Source organism: Ornithorhynchus anatinus, chromosome 16 (assembly GCF_004115215.2).
Source record: "Ornithorhynchus anatinus isolate Pmale09 chromosome 16, mOrnAna1.pri.v4, whole genome shotgun sequence".
In the NCBI taxonomy this organism is placed as follows: domain Eukaryota; kingdom Metazoa; phylum Chordata; class Mammalia; order Monotremata; family Ornithorhynchidae; genus Ornithorhynchus; species Ornithorhynchus anatinus.
In genome coordinates this window covers 45,248,518-45,264,868 of record NC_041743.1, presented here as the reverse complement: position 1 = coordinate 45,264,868, position 16,351 = coordinate 45,248,518, and the positions used below count along the sequence as shown (strand labels likewise).

Sequence of the window (16,351 nt, the reverse complement as noted above, 5' to 3'; positions counted from 1 at the left end):
ACTTGTCGGCTGTGTGACTGGGCAAGTCACTTAACTTCTCTCTGCCTCAGTTCCCTCATCTGTAAAATGGGGATGAAGACTGTGAGCCCCACGTGGGACAACCTGATTCCCCTATGTCTACCCCAGCGCTTAGAACAGTGCTCGGCACATAGTAAGTGCTTAACAAATACCAACATTATTATTATTATTATTCAAACCCATGACCTCTCACTCCCAAGCCCGGGCTCTTTCCACTGAACCACACTGCTTCTCCAATGCACGAGCTCTGGGAGATATGGGGCTTGAACAGGTCTGGCCCTGTCCCCACCCTTAGAACTCCCCACCCCCGGATTTATTTTATAAACATCTGTCTCCTCCAGCAGAGCAGACAGCAGCAACCCAAGCCCTAAGCCAGTGGGAAACATTATAGGCAATGGTGCTCAGGCACAATAATAAAAACTGTGGTATTTGTTAAATGTTTACTATGTGCCAAGTGCCAAACTAAGTAATGGGGTAGACAAAAGATAATCAGGCTGGACATAGACCTTGTCCCATATGGAGCCCATAATCTAAGGAGAAAGGAGAACAGATATTTTGTCTCCAGTTAAAGATGAGGAAACTGAGGCACAGAGAAGTTAAGTGGCTTGCCCATGGTTATACAGCAAGCAAATGGCAGAGCCAGGATTAGAACCCAGGTCCTCTGGCTTCCAGGCTGGAGATCATTTCATTAGGCCACATTGCCCTGGTCATGATAGAGGGCACGCAGTGTTGTGAGTTCTGTCTCCTACTGGAGAATCAGACCACTGGTAGCCTTGACCTAGAAACATGGTGGAATATGTGCATGAGGGGAGAGAAATAAAGAAGGGTGAAGTGGGGGTGTGGGAGGAGGGTACAGTTAGTAATGGGGAGAGGGGCCTGCATGAAGGAAGGATAAAGGGCCAAGAGGCTCCCTTCCAACACATGGTGTGGTTACCCAAGGCTGCCCCTTCTGCATGTGGCCTTAGCTGAGTCCACTCTCCATCCTTGTGGTCCCTGCCAGGCTGGGAATTGTCCCCCGGGTGCTGAAGATGCAAACCCAGCCCCCTCTGTCTCTGGGCATGGCCGGCCCAGCTGTGAGGCTGGAACAGTCCCAAACCTCACTGCCAACATGGAGGTGTCACAGCTGCTCCAGCAGATCGCAATCAGACCAGCGGGGATGTGAGAAGTGATTTCTCTTGGGGTGCACAAGCTCACATCTCTCACCGGAGAGGAAGGAGCAGCAGGGCTGCATCCAGCTCACCTTGCTCTGTCTGTGGCAACTTCTTCACTAAATTCAGAGGCTTGAGCAGTCTTAGTGAACTTATAGAGCTGAAATTTCCACCTATTTTTCACTTTAACCTACACTCGCAGTCAGATACATACCCACAGACACACAGTGTTCCAAACACAACCCTACAGATGCATTATAGCAGAGAGAGCAAGTGGTGACCAGCCAGTCACAAAGAGGATCAGTCAACCAGGAACAAGGGAAACAAAGGAGACCTAAGCTGGGGAACAAAGGGTGGGGTGAAAGGGTGTGGGTGCAGGGGCTGAAGGAGACTGAAGGGAGATTGTGGGTTTTTTGGGGGGGAATGTAGGTGGGGGGGTGGGGGCTGGAGGGAGGGTCCAGTTGGGCATGGCTGAGGGTATGGACGAGGCCCGTCCCTGGGGATCACAGAGAGTCACTGGATGGGCTGCCCGGTAGGAGTTGGGGTCAGACCGGGAAGGCAGATCCCATGGCAGGAGGTGCAGCAACAACCCCAGGCCCCAAGAGGTGGGTCACTGGTCCCTGTGGCAAGGGGGTGCTTGGTGTCACACAGCCTCTTTGCTCATATATGGCGATCCCTGGGGGGTTCAGGATCCTATTGGCCCTGGGAGCTGTGCACAGGGCAGATGGAGGTTCTGATAACGTCTGAAAAGGTAAAGGGGGCTCCTATTGGCTCCTATCCGGGGGTATGGTGGGGTGCGGGGGAGGGCTGGATTTATAAATTTCCCTCCCATTTCCTGGCTTCCGCTTTCATACACTGTGCGGCCCCACGGAGAGGGCACAGAAGGCCTGGAAGGAGGGTGTGGGGTCGGGATGGCCGTGTGGAGACAACCCTCTGCTCAGGCCCTCAGTGTCCTGGTCTTCAGTCTCCTGTTGGTCATCCCAAGTAAGTGTCCTTCTATCCTCTGCAGTCTGGGCTTGGGGCTAGGCAGGCAGCATGGGTAAGGTGGGCCCGGTGGGGGAAATGGTTTTGCCAAGGCCCAGTCTGGAGTACTGGCCAGAGCTGAGTCCAAGGGATTGAGTTCTTGTCCCATCAGGGACACCACAGTTCAGGATGACGTTTGAGGAGTCTCAGGGTAGATGGTTCAGTCCCCATCCAACCCTGTTCCCTGCCCCACCACAAGCCCAGACCCCAGGAGGTCTGATCTTGCTCAGCGGCTCTAGTGCCCTTTCATGGGGTTTGTTCCGAGTCCTGGGGGCTGGGGTAGGATGGCCATGGGGAGGCTGGGCCCTAAGGAGTGGCATGATGGCATCAGGGCACTCCAGCAAGGAGGCAGGAATGGGACTGGTGAGGCTGAGGTCCTGCTTACAGAGAAATGGGCCCATTGTCCTGATCCTTTCAATCAGTAGTCTCTTGAGAGCTTGTTGAAGGAAAGGGCAACAAAATTAATCGACATGAGCCTTAAGGAGCTCAAAATTTAGTTGAGGAAACAGACAAATAATTTAAAGTGTAAAGTTAAGAGTATGAAGATTTAGATTAGGAATACTGGGTATTTGTAAATACTTAAGGGAGTTTTGAGTTTTTAAGTACTATGTGCCAGGGAAGGGCTGAATTGTCAATTGGGAAATAGGAATTGGAGAGATGATATTAATTAGCAAAGGTCTTCTGGAGGTTGTGTAATTTCAGAAGGACTTTGAGGATGGGCATGAGGGAAAAGGTTGGAGGCAGGAGGCATAGGGAGTAGGTGGCTTTGAGAGGAACAAAGAGTGCAAGGTTGTTGTGGGAGAAGAGCAAGGATTGGTAGGAGGGAAAAAGTTTATTGACTTAAAGCTGATGGGGAGGAGTTTCTTTTTTGAGGTGGAAAAGGATGGGTGACAACTGGAGGTTTTGAGGAGTGGGGAGTTGTGTGCAGAGTGAGGCTTAAAGGCAAAAAATCTGGGCAGCAAAGTGAAGTGTGGACTAGAGAGGGAGAAGTGGAGGCACAAGGTCAGTGAGGAAGTGGAAGGAAGAGTCAAGGTGGATCTGGCGTGGTGGTCAGTTGGATGGAGAAGATTTTGGAAATGTTGTTGAAGAACTAATTCTTGACACTGTCCCTTCCCACGAACAGATTATTGCCCTCAAGCCTCTCCCTGCCTTGCCTCCTTCCCCCCAACCCCCAGTGCCTCAATATCCAGGAGTCCATGTCCTGCCCTCATCACCCACCCCATATCTTCTCTCCATGCAGTCTCCAGTGAGCTGACTCCATCCCAGTCAGAACTGGTTCTTTTCCCTGACCCTAACCTGGACCAAACAGGGTGCTGCTCTCTGGGAGTGGGGACCAGATCACCCCGCTGTGGCCTGTGGTCTCCTGAGCCAACAGACAAGCCTCTGGGGGACCCACATGGAAGGCAGGGAGCTGGGGCTGGCCCGGAGTGGAGGGGTGAGGGGGGAGCAGGATTGGGGTCTCCCCTGTGACCCACATGGAGTGGTCTGTGTTTCAGGGGCGGCGACTGATGACCTGAGGCTGGCGGATGGAGAGAGCCCATGTGAGGGGCGTGTGGAGGTGGAACATAATGGACAGTGGGGGACATTATGTGACGCTCAATGGGATGAGAATGATGCAGCTGTGGTGTGCAGACAGCTGGAGTGCGGGATGGTGGTCAGTGCCCCAAAAGGGGCCACATATGGACTAGGATCTGGGCGTGTTTGGGTGTATTATCTGAACTGTCAGGGAAAAGAGAAGGCTCTCTGGGACTGCAGTCGGTTTCAATGGGAGCAGGAGGATTACTGTTCCCACAGCCGGGATGCCGGAGTGCGGTGCTCAGGTAAGTCTGAGTCCATCCACCCCCCTGCAGGAAGCCCCGAATGAACCTCGGCCCCAGGAATGACCCAACATAGATACTGGACTTCCCAGGCTGGGCTATCCCAGGAATTGGGTTTCTGGGTTAGGCAGGGAATGGGCCTGGGAGGGGAGGAATGGCAGGTCCCCACTCAGTCATTGGCCCACTGGGTTCGAGTCTAGCAGAGCTGCCAATTCTCCATGCTGAAAAGGGGCTGAGATGTGAAGGGGGATGTAGACTGTGAGGGCGCAGGCTTCAGAGAGTGAGCAGGCCAGAAAGCTGCAATTTTAGATCTTTCCAGTCTAGACAGGAGGCTGTCGATTCTTGTCAGAGCTCTGGGATGAGTGAGGCTGGGAGTCCCCCAGCTCACAGAGTTGTGGGGGCCCCTCGATCCCCTCACCCCCACAAATGAGGCCCCTATCTGTGCTAGCCCTCTGCTCCAGCTCCCTCTCCCCTTGGCTACAAAGACGCACCCGAGTGTGGTTGAGGCAGATGGTCCTTTCATCCCCAGGTCAATTTTAGTTTTTTTATAGTATTTATTATGCACTCACTATGTGTTAACTACTGTTCTAAGTGCTGGGGTAGGTACAAGCTAATTAGGTTGGAAATAGTCCCTGCCTACCAGAGAAGCAGTGCGGCTCAGTGGAAATAGCACGGGCTTGGGAGTCAGAGGTCATGGGTTCAAATCGTGATCTGCCATTTGTCAGCTGTGTGACTGTGAGCAAGTCACTTAACTTCTTTGTGCCTCAGTTAGCTCATCTGTAAAATGGGGATTTAGACTGTGAGCCTCACGTGGGACAACCTGATTACCCTGCATCTACCCCAGCACTTAGAACAGTGCTCTGCACATAGTAAGTGCTTAACAAATACTAACATTATTATTATTACTATTACAATGTGGAGCTCCTAGTGGGAATAGGAATGAGAACAGATATTTAATCCCCATTTTACAGTGGAGGAATCTGAGGCACAGAGAAATTGTGACTTTCCCCAAATCACATGGCAAGCAATTGAAGGCCAGGCAGGATCCCCTGCTTTTCATTCATTCATTCATTCAAGCAATTGGCAGAACTCGAATTAGAATCCAGGTCCTCTGACTCTCAGGCCCATGGTCTTTCCACTAGCCACAGGATGGCTGTCTTGTTGTGGCTGTCAGAGGCCTGGCTGAATCTGGGTCCCCCAGGCCTGCAGTGGAGCCGACTGGGGAGAAGGAGGGGCCCAGGAGGTCTGCTCTGGCCTGCAGCCACACCTGGAGGTGACCTTCAGCCAGGAATAATGTCAGGATGGGGGAGCCCCTAGGGGTCTGGGTAGAACCGAAGGTGATGGAAGAGGAAGCATAGGAGACCAACTTGGCTGCAAAGCACCCTGCTTCCCCATCGACCTCAGACCGGAGCCTCTGCTGAGATTAGTGCCGGCTTCCTAGGACTCAAACCACCCAGTTGGCTCCAGATCCTGCAGCTGCAGGCCCACCACTAGTTGGGTGGGTGGGATAGCCCTCCTAGAAGTCAGGAAAACCTTTGGGGAGAACCCAGGGGCAACAAGACACAGCTCGGTTGGACCAAAAGAAAATCTGGCTGAGCTCTGATGGTCCTGGGGCTCCCTGGTCAGGCAACCACTGACACAGTCTTGGGACTAGGAATTCTGGGCAGGAGACAAAGGGCAGAGACAGGGAAGGTAGGCCCTGGCTCCAAGAACAACCCAACGTAGCACCCCAGACTCCCCTAGTCGGGCTTTGCCAGAAATTTGGTTTCTCAGTCAGGCCAGGGCCAGGTAAGTGCCTGGGATAGTGACCGTGCCCAGCCCTACACTTTTCTTGGTCCACAGAGGTCTGCTCCAGCAGAGCTGCAAACTCTCCATAATGAAAAAGGGCTGAGATGTGAAGGGAAGGTGCAGGCTTCAGGGAGCAAGCAGGCCAGAAAGCCTCCATTTTAGATCTTTCCAGAGGACTGGAATGAGCGAGGCTGGAAGTCCCCCAGCTCACCCTGCTGTGGTGTCTTCACTCTCCTTGCCCCCACAATCAGTGCCCCTCCGTGAACTTCTCTTCTGCTCCAGCTCCCTTTCCCCTTGGCCATAAGGGGACTCCTGAGAGTGGATGGGGCAGCTGGTCCTTTTACCTCCAGGTCAATTTTTTTTATGGTTGTTAAGTGCTTCCTGTGTCAAACACTATTCTAAGTGCTGGGGTAGGTACGAGTTAAGTAGATCAGACATAGTTGCTGTACAACATGGGTGCACAGTGTAAATAGGAGGGAAAACAGGTATTTAATTTCCAATATACAGTTGAGGAAACTGAGGCACAGAGAAGTTAAATGGCTTGCCCAAGGTCACACAGTGAGTAACTGGCAGAGCTGGGATTAGAACCCAGGCCCTCTGATTCCCAGGCCCATGCTCTTTTTACCAGGCGATGGGATGGTTACCCTAGTGTGGCTGTCAGGATCCAGGGTGAATCTGGGCCCCCTGAGCCTGCAGTGGGAGCTGACCAGAGACAGGATGGGGTCCAGGTGGTGTGCTCTGGCCTGCAGCCAGCCCTGGGAGACTCCTTCAGTCTGGGTGAGTGAAAGAATCCTTCTAGGGATAGGGAAAACCTGTGGGGAAGCTGGGGGACTAGGGGTGATGGGGTCAACAAAGCCTCGTTCAATGGGCCCAAAGACAAACCTGATGGAGCTCCTAGGGTCCTGGGACTCCCTGATCAGGCAACTACTTACAGGGTCTTGGGGCCAGGAATTTTGGCCAGGAAGCAGGGAGGAGAGCCGGAGGTGTCCTTAGGAAGGCAGGCTGCAGCCTGGGCAGGATCCCCTACTGTGGCTATGGCTGCTGAGATTCCAGCAGGAAGGGGAAATGTCCCATCAGCCCAAGCCCAATTTTGTTCCTTTTTTCTGAATGGTTCATTCTGCAGGGGTCTCCTCCTGACCAAGTCCTAGCCCCCTGCTGTGCATTCAGGTATGAAGAAGAATGAGGAAAAGGAAAGAGAAAGGAAATGAAATGAAAGAACTCAGTGGGGGTCCTTGGGGGAGGAAGCTGTCCAGTTCTCCTGGTCCTCAGAGCACCCCACAAAGGTCATGCCACTTCCAAAGAACTAGGAGAAATTTTCTCCAAATGCAGGAGCAAGGTGTAGGTGATGGGGCTGTGAACTGGGGAATAGGTTTCCCAGGGAGGGAGTGGATGCAGGTTGAATAGCTAATAGTGACCTGTCTAGAGGCAGGGGCTGGGTCGGTGGGGAAGGTCTCTGACAGCGGGATCCTTGCTATTTCCCAGGAGACAGGCTGCCCCGGTTGGCTGGGAGTCCCTGGCTGTGTAGAGGAAGAGTGGAAGTGCTCCACGGAGACATGTGGGGCTCGGTCTGCGACTCCCACTTCTCTCTGGAGGCCGCGGCTGTCCTGTGCCAGCAGCTGCAGTGTGGGGTGGCCGACTCTGTCCTGGGGGGAGCCCATTTCGGAGAGGGCGAAGGGCCAGTCTGGGACGAAGACTTCCGGTGTGTGGGGCATGAGTCCCTCCTGCAAGACTGTTCCAGAGAGTCCCGTCCAGAGAGGATGTGCAACCACAGCAGGGACGTTGGAGTCATCTGCTCAAGTGAGATTGCAGATACATCACACACCCACTCAGTTTGTGCTAGGCTGGGGCTGGACCCTCCACCTTGCCCCTCCTTCCCGCTGCCTCGTCCCCCTCCCCAGAGTTCACAAAGTCCCTTGCCGGGGCTGGACTCTCTGACCTGCCCCTCCTCCCCAACTTCTCTTCCCCCTCCCCAGCGTTTACAAGGTCCTGGCAAGTCTGGACCCTCCAAACTACACCTCCTCTTTGCCCTCCCCTCCCACTCCCCAGAGCACACAGGGTCTCTGCAGGGGCTGGAACCTCCTACCTGCCCACCCTCACCCTTCCCAGGGTATACAGCATCCCTGAAGGGACTTGACCCTATGATCTGACCCTGCTCACCGTCCCCAGGATATACAGGGTCACTGAGGGGCTGGACCCTCCAACCTGCCCCTACTCCTCACTCTTCCCTCCTCCCACCAGGGTTGGGTCCAGACTGGGGTTGGACTCTTCAACCTCAATCAATCAATTCATCAATCATATCTGAGTACTTAATGTATGCAGAACACTGTTTTAAGTATTTGGGAGAATACAATATAACAATTTGGTAGACCTGTTCCCTGTCCACAAGGACCTTGGGGTCCAGACAGGGAAACAATTATAATTATAAATAAGTTACAGTTATGTGCTTAAGAGCTGTGTGGCTGATGGTGGGGTGAATAAATGGTAGAAATTCAAGCACAAAGGTGGCACTGAAGGTTGTAGAGGAAACCAGAGCTTAGTCAGGGAGGGAGATGTGATTTTAATAAGACTTTGATGGTGGAGATAGGGATGGTTTGTTGGATATGGAATTGGAGGGAGTTTCAGGCCAGAGGTAGGATGTAGGCTAGGGGTTGGTGACAAGAGAAGCAGCATGACCTAGTGGAAAGAGCACAGGCCTGGGAGTCAGAAGGACCTGGATTCTAATCCTGGCTCCACCGCTCTTCTGCTGTGTGACTTTGGGAAAGTCACTTAATTTTTCTGTGCCTCAAATATCTCATCTGTAAAGACTTTGAGCCCCTTGAGGGACATGGACTGTGTCCAATCTCGGACCGGGTATCTACCCCAACACCTAGAACACTGCCAGGCACAGAGTAAGTGCTTAACAAATACCATAAAAAAAGAGATGAAATCAATTTACAGTGAGTAGGTTGACATTAGAGGAACAAAATGAGCATGGTGGTGGTGGGTTGTAGCAGGAGACCAGAGAGATAATGTAGGAGGGGACAAGGTGGTTGAATGCTCTAAAGCTGCTGGTAAAGAGTTTTTGACATAGAGGTTCATGGGCAACCATGGACAACCATGAGTGAGGGATGAATAAAGGGTACAAATCCAAGTGCAAGGGTGGAACAGAAGGGAGCAGAGGAAATGAGGGCTTAGGAAAGGAGATGTGATTGTAATAAGGCTTTGAGGGTGGAGCGAGGGGTGGTCTGTTGGATATGAAGTGGGAGTGAGTTTCAGGCCAGAGGCAGGATGTGTGCTACGGGTTGGCGGCAGCAAGATAGACAAAGTCGAGGTACAATGAGTAGGTTGTCAGTGGAGTGAAGTACACGGGCTGAGTCATAGTAGGGGATCAGAGAGGTAAGGTTGGAGAGGGCAAGGTGATTGAGAGCTTTAAAGCCGATGGTAAGGAGTATCTGTCTGACGTGGAGGTGGATGAGCAACCACTAGGGAAATAAGGACTGAAGTCCTTTTAGAAAAACGATCTGGGCAGCAATAAATCCCATCTCCCATTCCTCAGGGTAAACTGAGGTCAGGTTTTGTTTTTTTCTTCATGGTATTTAAGGGCTCGCTATGTTGTATGCTAGGCACTGTACTAACGGCTGGTGTAGATGCAAGAAAATCAGGTTGGACATTGTATACATCCCACATGAGGCTCGTCTAACACTACTATTAAAGATGAGGTAACTGAAGCCCAGAGAAAAGAAGTTACTTACCCAAGGTCAAACAGCAGACAAGTGGCAGTGCTGGGAGTCTCTGACTCCCAGGCCCGTGCTCTTTCCACTAGGCGAAGCTGCTGATTAGAGGGTTACCCCTCTATCTCCCCCTCCTTCACCTTCAACCTGTCCCCCCTTCCCAGGGCAGAGAGGGTTTGGGGTGGAATTAGAACTTCTAGCCTTCTCTGACTCCCATCTCCCCCTCCCCAGGGTTCAGGTTGGTGAACGGCAGCTCCCGCTGTGAGGGCAGAGTGGAGTTCCAGGTGGTCGGGTCCTGGGGAAGCCTCTGTGCCGACCGCTGGGACCTGGCAGATGCCAACGTCCTGTGCCACCAGCTCGACTGTGGCTTTGCCTTGTCGGCCCCCGGAGGGGCGGAGTTCGGAGAAGGAGACGGCACCGTGTGGAAAGAAACATTTTACTGTTCAGGATCAGAGACCGATCTGAAGGATTGTCCTGTGACCGTCCTGGGAGCCCCTCCCTGTTCTCATGGAAACGTGGCCGCGGTGATCTGCTCAGGTGAGGAGGGGGAAGGCGGGCAGGGGTCTCCACCACGGGGGAGACGGAGCTGACGCAGGAAGGTTCCTGAGAGAGACGAGCTGCTAGGAAGGAACTGGTTGGGGTTGTTGGCACGAGAGTGAAACATGGGGTTCCCAAAGCGGGTACTGGACCCAAAGGGGACCCCTTACCCAACTCCCCATTCCAGTGTCTTCAACTCCTTCTCCTCCTCGAATGCTCCCTCAGGATTCTCTTCCAGCACACAGTGTAGTGGTCACAGGAGTAGTGTTCATCGAGCATTTACTATTTCCAGACCATTGTATGAAACACTGGGAAATAATATAAAGCTGGCAATTAGACATGGTCCCTGGCCCTCAAGGGGCTCAAAATCTAAGACTATAAGGGGGGAGACACACAAGGTGGGATGAAAGACTAACACAACACAAAAAACAAGAATACCCCCCAAAACCCCACTCCATTGCACCCAGCACCCCCTATCACAACAGAAGAGACAAAGTCGAATCTTCTCCTGCAGCTCCAACCCCTCCCGCAGCCTCCAAACCCAGTCTCATCCCAGCCTTCCAATCAGCGGTGCCTTCAGACCCACCAGGAAGCTCTCCTTCCACCCCCATGGCCACCTGCCTGCTATCGCCTTTACCCATCCCACACCCAGCACCGGCACGAGAGCTGGCGCTCACCTCCCCCGTCCCCCTCAGTGTTCCTCCCCAGGCGGGCTCAGATTCAGTCATTCATTCAATAATATTTATTGAACGCTTACTATGGGTAGAGCACTGTACTAAGTACTTGGAATGGATAATTCGGCAACAGATAGAAACAATCCCTGACCAGTGACGGGCTCACAGTCTAAATGGGGGAGACAGACAGCAAAACAGAACGAAACAAAAACAAGACAACATTATCACAATAAATAGAATCAAGGGGATGCACACCTCATTAACAAAATAAATAGGGTAATGAATAATATATACAAATGAGCATAGTGCTGAGGGGAGGGGAAAGGGGGAGGAGCAGAAGATGGGGTGGGGAGGGGAGGGGGAGCAGAGGGAAAGGGGGCTCAGCTGAGGGGAGGAAAACCAAAGTCCTTCTAGCTGGAATCAAACCAGCGACCTAAGGATGACTGAGAGGCAACCACTACAGTCCTAGGCTCTACCACCTAAGCTATGGAAGGCTTAAACGTGTTCCCTGCCCAGATGGCAGTCGCCACCTCATTCAGCTTTCAGGGAGGTGGGCAAGATTGCTCCCTTCATTCATTCAGTCGTAATTACTGAACGCTTACTACGTGCAGGACACTGTACTAAGCGCTTGGAATGCACAATTCGCCACCAGATAGAGACAATCCCTGCCCAACAACGTTGGGCGGGCCTGGAGACCGGAGTGAAATGGGCTCAGCGGCGTCACCCTCACATTCCTGCCCATTATGGTGACCCCGCCGAGGGACATTCCCTTCTCGGACTTGCCCCAGGGCCCATCCCCCGCCTCTGCCCCTCTCCCTCCCGTCCCCGGGGCTGATGACCGCAATGTCCGCAGGAAACGGGACCCTCCCGTCGCCGTCCCCGCAGTGCAACGTGTCCACGTGGGAGCCGGCCGGGCCCGGGGGCCCACAGGGGGGCGCTGCAGAGTGCACAGGTGAGAGCCCCGCCCCCACCGCCCCGTCCTATCCCCCCTTCGGCCCCCTTCCCCCGCTATGGGCATGCGCACTGACGGGGACCTCGTCCCGCAGGGGCTCCACAGCTCCGCCTGGCGGACGGCGGCGGGAGCTGCGCCGGCCGCGTGGAGATCTTCTACAACGGGACGTGGGGCACCGTGTGCGACGACGGGTGGGACGTGAGCGACGCCCAGGTGGTGTGCCGACAGCTGGGCTGCGGGGTCGCCGTGAGCGCCCCCGGGGCCGCCCGCTTCGGGCCGGGGGAGGGGCCTATCTGGCTGGACGAGCTGCGCTGCTCCGGGAACGAGTCGCACCTGGGGCGGTGCCCGTCGGGGGGCTGGGGCCGCCACGACTGCAGGCACAAGGAGGACGCGGGAGCGATCTGCTCAGGTAAGCCCCGCACCCGCACCCCAAGCTCCCGCCGCTGCGAAGCTGACCGAGGGTTGGGTTTTTTTTTAATGGTATCTGTTCACGCCTTACTCTGTGTCGGTCCACTGTACTAAGCGCTGGGGTAGAGACTGTTATCTCATTATAGGCAGGAACTTGTCTGCTAATTCTTTTGTTATTGTACTCTCCCAAGCACTTAGAACAGTGCGTTGCACATAGTAAATGCTCAAAAAATTGCATCGATTGATTGATACAAGCTAATCAGGATGGATGCACTCCGTGTCCCCCATGGAGCGCAGTCTTAATTGTCATTTTACAGGTGAGGTAACCATGATTCAGGGAAGTTAGGTCACTTGTTCGAAATCACCCAGCAGACCAGTCTTCTCTCGAAATCCACCCACTCCACCTCCGAATCTGACCCCATCCCTTCGCATTTGGCCCATCAATCGACCGTTTTTATTGATCGCTTACTACGTGCAGAGTACCGTACTAGGCGCCCGGGAGAATACAATGCAACAGAATTAGCAGACGTGTTCCCTGCCCATAAACTAGTTTACAGTCTAGAGGGGGAGGAAAACACCATCCTTCCCTCCTAGACCCCCATCTTTGACTGTTCACTTGCCAATGGCTTCTTCCCTATTGTTTTCACACATCTCCTCTATCCTGAAAAGACCCTCCCTTCCCCCCAAACGCTCCCTCCTGTTATCACCCCATCTCCCTCCTTCCGTTCCTCTCCAAACTCCTTGAGCAAGGTGTCTTCACCTGCTGTTTCAAGTTCCTCTCCGATTCTCTCCTTGACCCCTTCCAATTATGACTTCCCTTCCCTTCACTCCACAGAAACTGCCCTCTCAAAGGTCACCAGTATTCTCCTTCTTGCCAAAACCAACAGCCTCTACTCCATCCTAATCCTCCTCAATTTCTCAACTGCCTTCAACACTGTCGACCATCCCCTTTGCTTGGAAACATTATCCAACCTTGGCTTCACCGACACCTTTGTACATCTTTATTTGTATTGATGTCTGTCTCCCCCTCTAGACTGTAAAGCAGTAATGGGCAGGGAAACATGCCTGTTCGTTGTGAGCAGGGAACGTGTCTGTTCTGTTGTTCTATTGTACTCTCCAAAATGCTTAATACAGTACTCTGCACACAATAAACGCTCTATAAATACAATTGATCGATTGAAGTGGCAGGACAGGACTTAGAATCCATGTCCTCTGAAACCCAGGTCCGCGATCTTTCCTTTAGTCCCTGCTGTTTCTCAGGGTTCAAGGTGAATCCCCACACCGAAGGGTCCACACCCCCTGTCCCTGGGTGAGCAGAGCTAGGCTGGCAGCCACGGGCGACTAGGGGAGAAGGGGCAGAGGGAGGGAGACACTTAGACTCCCAGAGACCAGATGGAAGCCTGGAACACGATGGGGCTTTGAAGGGCCCCAGAGGAGGGTCAGGAAACCGCTTCTCAGTCCCCTTCAGGAACGAAGTTTGGGGTGAAAACGCCCTCTCTGACTGGACCGTCCATCCCCGATCTCCTCTGCAGAATTCCTGGACCTGAGGCTGGTCAGCAAGACCTCGCCCTGTGCCGGGCGTCTGGAGGTTTTATACAACGGCACGTGGGGGGTCGTGTGCATCAACTCCATGCGGGAAGTCACCGCGGGCGTGATCTGCCGGCAGCTGGGCTGTGGGGACAGCGGGAACATAGTGACTAGTGACATTTATGGGAAAGGGTCTAAACCTCGGTGGGTCGATAAGATCGAATGTCGAGCTGGTGACCCCACCCTCTGGGAGTGCCCGTCTGACCCCTGGAACGAGGAGTCCTGCTCTGAAGGAGAAGAAGCCCAAATTGAATGTGCAGGTGACTCCCTGTCTGTTGCTGTCCATAAGTGTGTCCTTCTGAAATCTCCACCTGTCTGTCCCAACCGGTCACCTGTTCACCCGCCCACCATTTGCAGCCCAGAGGCACGGCGCTTCCACAGCTGCAGGGAAGTGAAGGGCTGCGAAATGAAGGGCTGCCTGACCCTCGATTCACACCTGCGGGAGGTGGTGAGGGATTCCTGGCCCTTGAGCAGGGCCTGCGGGAGAAAACAGCTGCTGCCCGAGCTGTGCCCAAACTCCCATCTGCCGGGCCGGACACCGGGCACGTGCACTGAGGCGGTGACCCGTTCCCAGTCCCCGAGAGGATCTTCACCCCGATTTGACGTTTGAGCGTCGGCCAGTCTAACTGGCTGGGATTTTATTTACCTGGCTCTCAGCCAGGGTGTCCCCTACCCAGCCATCCTTTCCCACAGAGATCCACGGACTCTTCCCTAGACTCGGGCACGGTAAACATTAGTAATGAGTGGAGACCCCCTCAGGGCTGGAATCCTGGGTCTTCCCTGCTCCGTTCCTCCATGGGGTCTCGGCTGGTTGCTGCCTGGTGGTTGGTTTACAGTCTGTTGGTCGGCGGGGCCCGGTCCTGCTGAGACCCCTCAGGGTGGGTCCAGGACCGTCAGTTACAAGCCCGGTGTCAACAACTGATCAGTTTTGCCAGAGTCGATGAGAACGCTGGTGTGTTACCGGCTGACCCATTCCCGAGGGCTGTTGGGTGGATTCAGAGTGATAAGGCCCTTCTCGGTTTAGCCTAGGCCCTTCTGCCCTTATAGTTCATCTGTGCTAGCTAATCAGTGGTCAAAAAGATGCTGAAATTCTGTCAGCTCACTTCGACAGTTCAACGTGTTCATCCCCAACCCGAGAGCACCTCTCCCCTAGGTCTGTCACTCGGCTCTAATGTCTCCTCATTGTGTTTCCCCAGAGAAGGAGAAAATCCAGTGCCCGGGATCTGCGAGGTGCGCCGGTAGGTCAGCCTCTCCACCTGTCCCTTCCCAGCCCCCTGGTCCTTCCCCCGGCCCTTCCCCTTTCCCTGTCCCGCCCCCAGCTCTCACCTCTCTCCCCCGCCCCTCGTTGCCGGCGGTGATGCCCGGATGCCTCTTTGCAGAGCGGCTCAGTATCCGGGTGAAAGGGAGTGACAACGACTGCTCGGGTCGTGTGGAGGTGTGGCACAACGGCACCTGGGGCACGGTGTGCGACGACTCCTGGGACCTAAGGAACGCGGAGGTGGTGTGCCGGCAGCTGGGCTGTGGCTCGGCCGTGGCCGCCCTCGGGGGGGCCGCGTACGGTCCGGGCACCGGGCCCATCTGGTTGGACGAGGTGGCGTGCAGGGGTCGAGAGGCCTCTCTGTTGGACTGCCCCGCGGGGCCGAGGGGACAGAGTGACTGCGGGCACAAGGAAGATGCGGCGGTGAATTGTTCCGGTGAGGGCAGGGGGACGGGGCAGGGGACCGTGGGCTGAGCCGAGGGGAGGGGGATCCCGGTGACACACGTGTCTGCAGCCCGAGGAAAACGGAGCCCAGTTTCCCAACATGGATGTTTGGTGGGAGGAGGGAAGGGAGCAAGGACTCTGCAGTCTATTCGAGGAAACCATCTGTAGGAGGGTCTTCGTGGTTCCCAATGCCTCCCTGGCCCTGGTTCAGGTTCTGCTCCTGGTTCAGGTCCCGTCCTCTGTCTGTTGCAGGCATCACAGGGACCACCGTGACATCGACCCCTGACCCAGGTAACTGCCCTCCGACTCAGGTAAAGGGGACCAGAGTGCTCCCTGTCCCCCACCTGCAACTCTGCTCATCATCCTAGCAGTAACTGAGCCGCCACGGGCACCCACCATGACGGGTGCTCGGGAACCCCTGGAAAAGGGAAGGGTGAGCGGGGAGAGGAGGTGGGATTCTCCCTCCTGGTTACTTTGTTCCTGAGGAGACCCCGGCACTCGAACAGGCCCCGACCCCACCCCAGCCTCAGGCCCCGCCCTCTGTCCATTGCAGGAGCCCCGGGGACCACGGTCACAACGCCGTCCAACCCAGGTAACTGACCCGGTTGCGGGTGAAGGGCCGGAGACTTCTGGTCCCGCCATCGACCGTCCTACTCACTGAACCCTCCGGAGTTTCACACCGTGCTGCGTCTTTGGGGTTTCGGTGGCTCTCCACTCTGATGGGGCGACTCCGAGGGGTCGATGGGGTTTTGTGCCTCCGACCTGTGTTGGGGGTGGGTAGGACTGACCGTACCCGAGAATCCGGACTCTCTTCTGGGATCTGAACCCTCCTCATGCCCGAGGTGTCGCCTCTGACCTGGGAGGAGAGGTGGGGCGGCTACTAGTTGGATGAGCTGTTGCCAAAGCCCCACATCTAAGGTCTGTGAACTGAGGGTTGTTGAAAATTCAGGTTCCACCTGGAAGGAGGGGAGTTCCCAGCATGAACGG

The 16,351-nt window shown here is 54.7% G+C and overlaps 1 protein-coding gene across 1 annotated transcript in view; it reads left to right on the top strand.

Annotated features, from left to right (window-relative positions):
• The first annotated feature begins 3,988 nt into the window (after positions 1 to 3,988).
• LOC114817311 (antigen WC1.1-like) overlaps positions 3,989 to 16,351 on the top strand; it is a 38,435-nt gene continuing 26,072 nt past the window's right edge. Inside the window, exons 1-12 of the mRNA XM_039914276.1 lie at positions 3,989 to 4,009; positions 5,149 to 5,279; positions 6,423 to 6,571; positions 7,277 to 7,591; positions 9,736 to 10,041; positions 11,569 to 11,667; positions 11,762 to 12,076; positions 13,608 to 13,922; positions 14,859 to 14,900; positions 15,042 to 15,356; positions 15,617 to 15,655; positions 15,918 to 15,956. Coding sequence (XP_039770210.1) covers positions 3,989 to 4,009; positions 5,149 to 5,279; positions 6,423 to 6,571; positions 7,277 to 7,591; positions 9,736 to 10,041; positions 11,569 to 11,667; positions 11,762 to 12,076; positions 13,608 to 13,922; positions 14,859 to 14,900; positions 15,042 to 15,356; positions 15,617 to 15,655; positions 15,918 to 15,956 — 2,086 coding nt within the window. The remainder of the gene's footprint in view (positions 4,010 to 5,148; positions 5,280 to 6,422; positions 6,572 to 7,276; positions 7,592 to 9,735; positions 10,042 to 11,568; positions 11,668 to 11,761; positions 12,077 to 13,607; positions 13,923 to 14,858; positions 14,901 to 15,041; positions 15,357 to 15,616; positions 15,656 to 15,917; positions 15,957 to 16,351) is intronic.